An 11,417-nucleotide genomic window follows, 5' to 3' on the forward strand; every position below is an offset into this window, starting at 1 on the left:
TTTATTCAGATGTGTTTGAGCCCCACACATAGAACCCTCAAGATGCTGAGCTGCCCATCCCTGCTCTATGGCTTGGCTTGATATCAAGTTTATACTGCAGCTTTGATGACATAACAGACAGAATTTTGCACCTACTGAGCAGACTGAAACAAGCCTCTCCAGACCTCGCTGTGGTAGAACATCTTGCTCATCTAAAAGGTCAACTTAAGCTCATGTCCATGTAAATAGTCTATTTATATCATTCATGGTRCATTCATTGTGTTCACATTGACAACCACAAACGAACAGACACATCTATCTCTCTCTCACACACACAAACACAAGTACTCTCGCTTGCATACACACACTCCATTTAATACATTATTTTAATGAAAGAAATGTTGACAAAAACATGATGACATTATTGTGGCGGTGTAGAACATGAAGGGAGGGGTATGATGACTCATTGTCGGTCGTGTGTGTTCACTGCTGATCTGCTGTTTTCAAAGTAAAACTGTTTCAACAGAAAGTAATAACTAATGGAATCCAGGAAGCAGTTTGTGGTAGCGATCCATTCACAAACCAGCCAAAAATCACGCACTAATTTGAAAGATTCCCATTTATTTTTTTGGGAAAGGAATCTCAGCAGAAACCCAAGATGGATGGGTGTGTAGCAGACCACAAAGACGATCAGGTTGGCTGTTACTATGCCAATGATATTCCTCTTCTCCACAGTTGTGTCCTCCTCCTCCTCCTTATCCTTCATTAGAACCCTTATGGTCTGTGTGGAACAGAACACTAAAATCAAAACTGGCAGAAGATACCCCAGCACCTCTAGAACCACAAGGAACTCAACTGACAAGGTGCTTTCCTGAGATACTTCATAACACGTAATCAGTTTGCGAGGATCGTTGTCTTTTCTGAACACGGCACATATCGTTACTACGGTGACCCATATGGTCCCACACACCACCGCAGCCACCTTCTTTGACCGCCATGTTCTGGTGTGGAACGGGTACTTGACCGCCAGGTAGCGGTGGATGCTGATGGCGGTGACGGTGAGGATGCTGGCGTACATGTTGATGTAATGTGTGGAGATGAGGAAGGTGCAGAAGTGTGTTCTGTCTAGACGGTGGAAGGCGTTGTAGATGCGGAAGGGGAGGAAGAACACGAGGGAGCAGTTGGCTGCTGCGAGGTTCAGCATGTAGATGTGTGTGTCGGTCCACATGGCTCGTTTGGCGAGGAAGACGCGTAGAGCCGCCATGTTGAGTAGCAAGCCCACCAGGAACACAGGAAGGTAGCCCACGGCTTGGAGGATCTCCACTTCACAGGTATTGTTGTTGTTACACATAGCTGCCTGAGGAGAGGACATGACTCAGACAAGCTATTACAAATATAACATTGTGTCACATGGGTTTTTACAAGATTTAAGCAGAATGAAGTCCTTGATCATGGGTCTTGATCTACATAGTCTGAAATAGTTGTCCCTTCTCACGTGTCCTTCACTTGGTCTAATGTGAAATAGTTGGAGTATAACTTTTGCCACATTGCTTTCACCTCTTGTAATTTTTTTTAAAGATTAGTGCGGAAGACAAGGATAAAATTCATTTGAGACTACTAGGCTAGTGGCTAGTGAGTTTTTGAGATACCCTTACCACAGATAGAACAAAACACAAACATGTTTTTTCCCATCTCTAATGACTCCCAATTATCAAATGGATGGTTGTGAAAAAAATATTGTACTGCAAAGATGTTACATTTATAGATATTGGGAAACCCACTCCCTCTTCCAAAGCCTGCAGAATAATGCCTTGTGACCCGCCACTCTTCCAAAGCGTGCAGAAATGCCCTGTGACCCCGCCACTCTTCAAAGCATGCAGAATAATGCCTTGCTGACCCCGCCCCTCTTCCAAAGCGTGCAGAATAATGCCTTGAACCCCGCCCTCTTCCAAAGCGTGCAGAATATATGCCTTGTGACCCCCCGCCCTCTTCCAAAGCTGCAAAATAAGCCTGTGACCCCCGCCTTTCTTCCAAAGTGTGCAGATAATGCCTTGTGACCCCCACCACCTCCAACATGCAGAAAAGCCTGTACCCCCGCTCTCTTCCAAAGCATGCAGAATAATGCTTGTGACCCCCGCACTTCTTCCAAAGCGTCAGAATAATGCCTTGTGACCCCCGCCTTTCTTCCAAAGCGTGCAGAATAATGCCTGTGACCCGCCCCCCTTCCAAAGCGTGCAGAATAATGCCTTGTGACCCCGCCCCTCTTCCAAAGCAGGCCAGCAATAATGCCTTGTGGACTAAAGATGAGATAAAGAACCCGCCCCTCTCCAAAGCATGCAGAATAATGCCTTGTGACCCCCGCCACTCTTCCAAAGAGTGCAGAATAATGCCTTGTGACCCCCGCCACCTCTTCCAAAGCAGCAAATAATGCCTTGTGACCCCCGCCCCTCTTCAAATACGTGCAGAAATGAATGCTTGTGACCCCCGCCCTCTTCAAAAGGCGTGCAGATAAAATGCCTGTAGATACATTAGGTGGAAATATCAACAATTCATATTTATGATGAATCTAAGCTTTACTTTTTGGTAGCTGATTAATAGACAACTTTACAAGTCAAGTGGGCTATCATTAAGTGGTGTATGTACCTGCATGACAAAAATACATAGAGTTATACCGTTTTTTTATGTTGTGGCCATAGCTGCGGCAAGTAGGGGTGCTGAGGTTGCTGCAGAACCTCCTGATAAATCTGAATAAAAAATATATTAATAAAAAATATGAATATCTTTTTKTATCTATTTTTTCCATAAAAGTAGTGCTGTATTAGTGGACCGATATAGATGTCTGTAGTACGGGCAAAAAAAGTGGTTGTATATACTGAAGATACTGAAGAACAGTATCTTGCAGGATTCAATAGCTGGAATTGTAAGAGATGTTGCTATGTCCCTTTCTTTGTGATTCTGTCATTCTAATGGAATCCAGAAAGAACAAAACCCTGTTCTCAAACATTAAATTAAATTAAATATTTTTCTTTGTTTAAAAAACATGAAAAACAATCATTTTTTGTACCCCATAAATTTACCATCCTTACAAACCACTTAATGTAAGCCTCTCCAATGTAATCCAGGTAGAATCCGGAATTCCCCAGGGCAGTTGTCTAGGCCCATTACTTTTTTCAATGTTTACTAATGACCTGCCACTGGCTTTGAGTGAAGCCAGAGTGTCTATGTATGCGGATGACTCAACACTATATATGTCAGCTACTACAGCGACTGAAATGACTGCAACACTTAACAAAGAGTTGCAGTTAGTTTCAGAGTGGGTGGCAAGGAATAAGTATATCTAAAACTAAAAGCATTGTATTTGGGACACATCATTCTCTAAACCCTAAACCTCAACTAAGTCTTGTAATAAATMATGTGGAAATTTAGCAAGTTGAGGTGACTAAACTGCTTGGAATGACTCKAGATTGTAAACTGTCATGGTCAAAACATATTGATAGCTAAGTAGCTGAGAYGGGGAGAAATATGTCCATAATAAAGCACTACCTTCTTCTTAACAACACTATCAACAAGGCAGGYCCTACAGGCCCTAGTTTTGTCACACCTGGACTACTGTTCAGTYGTGTGGTCAGGTGCCACAAAAAAAGGACTTAGGGAAATTGCAATTGGCCAAGAACAGGGCAGCACAGCTGGCCCTTGGATGTACACAGATAGCTAATATTAATAATATGCATGTCAAATCTCTCCTGGCTCAAAGTGGAAGAGAGATTGACTTCATCACTACTTGTATTTATGAGAGGTATTGACATGTTGAATGCACCGATGCATATCCCACAAGACTTCTAGTCACAGTCTCCAGGTCCAGAACAGACTATGGGAGGCGCACAGTACTACATAAAGCCATGACTACATGGAACTCTATTCCACATCAAGTAACTGATGCAAACAGTACAATTAGATTGAAGAAACAAATAAAATACACCTTATGGAACAGCGAGTACTGTGAAGCAACACAAACATAAAAAAACTCCAACTACAGGTCAATTAAGTGTTGGAAATATCTAAGGGCCGGTCTGTTTGAGACAGCCCTTTCACAGACTCTCCTTGACAACCATTCCACTACTGGCATATCCCCAGCATCATTCAGGCTGAGATAACATTCCAGTTAGTCAATGGGTCTCATTGGCATGCAAGCTTAATGTCCTGAGGGCCTGCTCCCAACTGCTGTAGAAATGGAAACTGATCACCAACACAACCCCAATACAGCGCCAGTCATACAGAAAGGAAACTGCCCTTGTCGCTGCAGCTTGCCCAGAATGACCAGCTAGTTGTGCAACATGGTCAGGCCCCAGAACTACAACCACTACCCCAGAATGACCAGCTAGCTGTTCAAACTGATCAGGCCCCAGAACTACCAACCACTACCCCAGAATGACCAGCTAGCTGTTCAACCTGATCAGCCCCAGAACTACAACCACACCCAGAATGACCAGCTAGCTGTGTCAAACTAGACAGCCCCAGAACTACAACCACTACCCCAGAATGACCAGCTTAGCTGTTCAAACTGATCAGGCCCAGAACTACAACCACTACCCAGAATGACCAGCTAGCTGTTCAAACCTGATCAGGCCCCAGAACTACAACCACTACCCCAGAATTACCAGTTAGCTGTGCAACAGGTTAGGCCCCAGAACTACAATCACTACTGGCTACTTTTTCTCCTCACCCTGATAGGAACCACTCATGTCCTGGTCACCTCAAAGACTTGGAATCAACCTCACACACTTAGTTTCAATGGGGAAAAGAGGGGAAATGTTAGAGCTGTACACATACACTACTAGAGTGGCTGACTGTTGTATTACAGGTTTATTTCCTGTAACTTGGTTACGCTAATATGTGCTTGTGTAGTGGACAACATGAACACACATTGAAAAGATAGTTGGCTTCAGCTATTCAAACACAACAGAGGCATGGCAGTGCCACTCATAATCCTAGTTATACCAAAAGCTATTTTATTTATTTAACCCTTATTTTACCAGGTAAGTTGACTGAGGACACATTCTCATTTACAGCAACGACCTGGAGAATAGCTACAGGGGAGAGGATACAAAATAAATCAGGGAATTTTATATGCAGGCGAAGGCCTAGCTAAATGAAGGTTAAATAAAATAAATAAAAGGTGTCTGAGTGTAATTATGTTGGCCATAATGGATTCAAAATACAACTGATTTACACAAAAACAGTCTTTATGGACATTTAAAAAATTACTCTCATCTACAAAATTCATATTTGCACGTGATTTGACCTCTATCAAATGGTATTATGGCAGCCATATTGGATTTTGGACGCCATCTTGGATTTGAGGCATAATCCAGGATGGCCTCAAAAATAATCTATGCTGACTCCCTGACTAAATTGGAAGAGTAGGGGCAATGGTGTAAAGTACTTAAATACAAATACTTTAAAGTACTACTTAAGTCATTTTTGGAGTATCTCTACTTTACTATTTATATTTTTGTCAACTTTTACTTTTACTTCACTATATAACTAAAGAAAATCATGCACTTTTTACCACATACATTTAGCCTGAGACCCAAAAGTACTCGTTACATTTTGACAGAAAAATGGGCCAATTCACACACTTCAAGAGAACATCCCTGGTCATCCTTTTTGCCTTTTATCTGAGGGACTCACTAAACACAAATGCTTAGTTTGTAAATTATGTCTGAGTGTTAGAGTGTGCCCCTGGCTATCCGTCAATAAAAAAACAAGAAAATTGTGCCGTCTGGTTTGCATAATATAAAGAATTTAAAATGTTTTATACTTTTACTTTTGATACTTAAGTACATTTTAGCAACTCCATTTACTTTGATACTTAAGTATATTTAAAACCAAATTACTCAAGTAATATTTTACTGGGTGACTTTCACTTTTACTTGAGTCATTTTCTATTAAGGTATCTTTACCTTTACTCATGTATGACAATTGAGTACTTTTCCCACCACTGAGTAGGGGCTAAAAATATTAAAATCATTCAAGGAACCTTGGATCCCAAAAAATATAATTTCGATATCTGAGTCCACTTGTTTTCCTTAGAGCAGATTACAATAGCCACACCATCAAAAAACATATAACTGTATGTATTTTTTGTCAGGCAGGACCACACACCACTGAATGAAGGGACCTTTGACTTGGACAGTTGTCTATTAAACTTCTTATGGCTGCGATCCCGTTAACGGGATCGATATGACAACAGCCAGTGAAAGTGCAGGCGCCAAATTCAAACAACAGAAATCTCATAATTAAAATTCCTCAAACATACAAGTATTATACACCATTTTAAAGATAAACTTGTTGTTAATCCCACCACAGTGTCCAATTCCAAAAAGGCTTTACAGCGAAAGCACCACAAACGATTATGTTAGGTCACYGCCAAATCACAAAAAACACCGCCATTTTTCCAGCCAAAGACAGGAGTCACAAAAAGCAGAAATAGAGATCAAATGAATCACTAACCTTTGATGATCTTCATCAGATGACACTCATAGGACTTCATGTTACACAATACATGTATGTTTTGTTCGGTAAAGTTCATATTTATATMAAAAAATCTCAGTATACATTGCCGCGTTATGTTCAGTAGTTCCAAAAACATCCAGTGATTTTGCAGARAGCCACATCAATTTCCAGAAATACTCATAATAAACGTTGATCAAAGATACAAGTGTTATACATGGAATTTTAGATCCACTTCTCCTTAATGCAACCGCTGTGTCAGATTTCAAAAAAGCTTTAAGGAAAAAGCAAACCATGCAATAATCTGAGGTCGGCGCTCAGAGCCCAATCAAGACAAAAAGATATCCGCCATATTGTGCAGTCAACAGAAGTCAGAAATAACATTATAAATATTCACTTACCTTTGATGATCTTCATCAGAATGCACTCCCAGGAATCCCAGTTCCACAATAAATCTTTGATTTGTTCGATAAAGTCCATAATTTATGTCCAAATAGCTAAAAAAAGCCAAAAAGCTTTTGTTAGCGCGTTTGGTAACAAATCAAAACTCACGAAGCGCGTTCACTAGTTGCAGACGAAATGTCAAAAAGTTCCGTTACAGTCCGTAGAAACATGTCAAACGATGTATAGAATCAATCTTTAGGATGTTTTTAACATAAATCTTCAATAATGTTCCAACCGGAGAATTCCTTTGTCTTCAGAAAAAGCAAATGGAACGAGAGCTACCTCTCATGTGAATGCGCGTGACCAGCTCCTGGAACTCTGCTAGACCTCTGACTCAATCCCCTCTCRTTCAGCCCCCCTTTACAGTAGAAGCCTCAAACAAGTTTCTAAAGATGGTTGACATCTAGTGGAAGCCTTAGGAAGTGCAACATGACCAATATCCCACTGTATCTTCAATAGGGGCTGAGTTGAAAATCGACCAACCTCAGATTTCCCACTTCCTGGTTGAATTTTTTTCTCTGGTTTTTGCCTGCCATATGAGTTCTGTTATACTAACAGACATCATTCAAACAGTTTTAGAAACCTCTGAGTGTTTTCTATCCAGATATACTAATAATATGCATATATTAGCAACTGGGACTGAGGAGTAGGCAGTTTACTCTGGGCACTTCTGGGCACCTTATTCATCCAAGCTACTCAATACTGCCCCCAGCCATATACCAAAAAAAGCTTACATTCATCATAAATATTAATAGCTGATATGTCCACCTGTTGTATCTCTGTGTTTACAGGTCTGTATTCCCAAGATGCATTAAGATATGCTAATGTCTGTTTGTGTATGTTGGCCAAACCACTGATTACTTGTATTGCACATTTTAGCGATATCAGAGCTTGCAATATTGGGTTACATGAGYTTATGTGGCCCGACCCTCCTACAACCAGGCATTATTATGCACTTTTAGAGTTTAGGGGTTGTGTCAGAATATCTATATATTTTACCACTTTTGCAGTCAAATATTTTTACACAACCATCCATTTCATAAACGCAGAGACATTAGAAGTGAAAAAACATGGTAGGGGTATCCAAAAAAAGCCTTGCCACTAGCCTATACTGAGATGCACCCATAGTAATAGACTCTAATCACGTCTAATCAGAGTATTTCTGTGTATCAGGTCAACAGGAACAGTGTGGTWCCTCATTGAAAAAATATACTTTATTTGGACAGACAGTCATATATAAAGAATCATAATCATACCTTGTGTTATTTCCCACTCTCCTTTCTCACTCAGTGACTGATGCGATCTATCTCCTTGCAAAGAAAATGGCTTTAGAATAAGTCGTTTTTTTACTTATTTTTGTCAGTATCAAGGTTAAACGGCAAACAAGTCATCTAGAGTTAAAAAGGAATAGAGAATTCTGTATTGAACGGATTCCTGTGGGGTTACCACTAACTGAGTAGTACATCTGCAAAGCTACTAAGAGATTTTCCCTTTCTATTTTTTTCACCATTACAGTCTTGCACGGTAAAATACATTATTGATAAATGCCATCAGATTATCTAAATATTGTCAGTACATTGGATTATTGCAATATATTGTTATTGAAGTTTGACATTTATCAAACATTCTCCATGTCTGTGGCCTACACATAATTTAATATGTTTAAGATCAATCATTACTCACCGTTCAATTTAACTTTTCTTGATTTAGAAGATTGCGCCGAAAATCAGGTGTAAATTCTAATTTGACATGCATTGATTGCTATATGCTCTTTTGAAACTGCTGTAAAGTAGTTTCTATCTCAACTTTAATAGAGGAAGTATATGTCAGTCAAATAAAAAGACTGTCTGGGGTAGCTCAATTTGCATGTTTAGCTTTGTAATTATGTGATAGGGCCCCTTACATCAGCCCTTCTCTCTGTTGTCACGGAGATAGCATTGTTGCCATGTCAACAGGGCAGCAGTGGGAGTGTGACTTATATAACTAGGCCAAGACATAAACCACATGCTAGCAGTGTACTGGCTGCTCTCTGTGTTCAAGCACAGTAATGAAAGTACTGAGGTTTGGAGGGTGTTCTTTCACCAGAGTATCTTCAGACGAGAAAGGTGACTTGACTGAACTCCTTCCTCTGAAACTGAAATGGTTGAAATAATCACTCTGAAAAGTGTAACAGTTTTTTGTGTTTAGGTGGTCTACATGTAAATGTAAGACGTGGTAAAATATGTGTGACATATTGCAAAGCTGTATTTTCATCTCAACCATCTCACCTCTCCACATTCAGGATTTTTCCTTCCATTCCTTTTTGTCTTATGCAATATCTCCTAAAGGGACCATTTCCATCAGGAGTGTTGAAGTGGAAAAACAGGTCAGCGGAGAGACCGGGGTAGAGGTTGAATCTTGCCCCAATCATCCCCAACAGCAAGGTTGTTTATATTACAGTTTTTCCCAGTTTGTTAAAACATGTTTGCTGAAACAACATCTCAGGCACTCAAAACTCTAAACACAAAACATAAAACAGTTAGCATATTTCCCCAAATTCAACAGACATCTTGCAATATGAAACACAGCAATCAAAATAATGTACTCCCTGCACGAAATGAAACTCTGCTTACTAATGAGACACACACACACATCAAATTAATCTAACTTAGTGACAACCGAGATCACACTGATGTGATACATTCAAAACACTACTAGCTATTTCAGTGTAAAGACTAAGGTCAAATCAAATTGTATGTCACATGCGCCGAATACAACAGTTGTAGACCTTACAGTGAAAGAAATGCTTACTTACAAGCCCTTAACCAACAATGCAGTATTTAGAAAAAATAAGTGTGAAGTAAAAAAAATTGATAAAAATAACAGTAACTATAATTAAAGAGCAGCAGTAAAATAACAATAGTGAGGCTATATACAGGGGGTACCGGAACAGAGTCAATGTACACCGCGGTACAGAGTCAAGAGAGCTTCTGTTGAATCTGACAATTAAGTCGTCTCAAATAAAACTGTGAAGGACCTCGGCATTACTCTGGACCCTGATTTCTCATTTGACGAACATATCAAGACTGTTTCAAGGACMGCTTTTTTCCATCTACGTAACATTGCAAAAATCTGAAACGTTCTGTCCAAAAATGATGCAGAAAAATGTATCCATGCTTTTGTCACTTCTAGGTTAGACTACTGCAATGCTCTACTTTCCGGCTACCCGGATAAAGCACTAAATAAACTKCAGTTAGTGCTAAACAYGGCTGCTAGAATCTTGACTAGAACCAAAACATKTGATSATATTACTCCAGTGTTAGCCTCTCTACACTGGCTTCCTGTTAAGGCAAGGGCTGATTTCAAGGTTTACTGCTAACCTACAAAGCATTACATGGGCTTGCTCCTACCTCACAAGATGCAGGTCTCCTTACTGTCCCCAGAATGTCTAAGCAAACAGCTGGAGGCAGGGCTTTCTCCTATAGAGCTCCATTTCTATGGAATGGTCTGCCTACCCATGTGAGAGACGCAGACTCAGTCTCAACCTTTAAGTCTTTCTTGAAGACTCATCTCTTCAGTAGGTCCTATGATTGAGTGTAGTCTGGCCCAGGAGTGTGAAGGTGAACGGAAAGGCAATGGAGCAACGAACCACCCTTGCTGTCTCTGCCTGGCCGGTTCCCCTCTCTCCACTGGGATTCTTTGCCTCTAACCCTATTCCAGGGGCTGGCTTACTGGTGCTCTTCCATGCCGTCCCTAGGAGGGGTGCGTCCCTTGAGTGGGTTGAGTCACTGACGTGGTCTTCCTGTCTGGGTTGGCGCCCCCCATTGGGTTGTGCCGTGGCGGAGATCTTTGTGGGCTATACTCAGCCTTGTCTCAGAATGGTAAGTTGGTGGTTGAAAATATCCCTCTAGTGGTGTGGGGGCTGTGCTTTGGCAAAGTGGGTGSGGTTATATCCTGCTTGGTTGGCCCTGTCCGGGGGTATTGTCGGATGGGGCCACAGTGTCTCCCGACCCCTCCTGTCTCAGCCTCCAGTATTTATGTTGAGGTAGTTTATGTGTCGGGGGCCTAGGGTCAGTCTGTTATATCTGGAGTATTTCTCCTGTCTTATCCGGTGTCCTGTGTGAATTTAAGTATGCTCTCTCTAATTCTCTCCCTGTTTTTCTCTCTTTCTTTCTCTCTATCTTTATTTCTCTCTCTCGGAGGACCTGAGCCCTAGGACTATGCCTCAGGACTACCTGGCATGATGATTCCTTGGTGTCCCCAGTCCACCTGGCCGTGCTGCTGCTCCAGTGTCAACTGTTCTCCCTCCGGCTATGGAAYCCTGACCAGTTCACCGGACGTGCTACCTGTCCCAGACCTGCTGTTTTCAACTCTCTAGAGACAGCAGGAGCGGTAGAGATACTCTGAATGATCGGCTATGAAAAGCCAACTGACATTTACACCTGAGGTGCTGACCTGTTGCACCCTCAACAACCTGTGATTATTATTATTTGACYCTGCTG

At 41.2% G+C, this 11,417-nt stretch overlaps 1 protein-coding gene across 1 annotated transcript; it reads right to left on the bottom strand.

The window, feature by feature from the left end:
- On the bottom strand, positions 1-1,330 carry LOC139023484 (G-protein coupled receptor 35-like). The gene has a single exon (XM_070436717.1). The coding sequence runs from the start codon at positions 1,328-1,330 to the stop codon at positions 443-445; it is 888 nt and encodes a 295-aa protein (XP_070292818.1). The 3' UTR covers positions 1-442.
- Between the last annotated feature and the right edge of the window lie 10,087 nt (positions 1,331-11,417).

Source organism: Salvelinus sp. IW2-2015, linkage group LG32 (assembly GCF_002910315.2).
Source record: "Salvelinus sp. IW2-2015 linkage group LG32, ASM291031v2, whole genome shotgun sequence".
NCBI classification, from domain to species: domain Eukaryota; kingdom Metazoa; phylum Chordata; class Actinopteri; order Salmoniformes; family Salmonidae; genus Salvelinus; species Salvelinus sp. IW2-2015.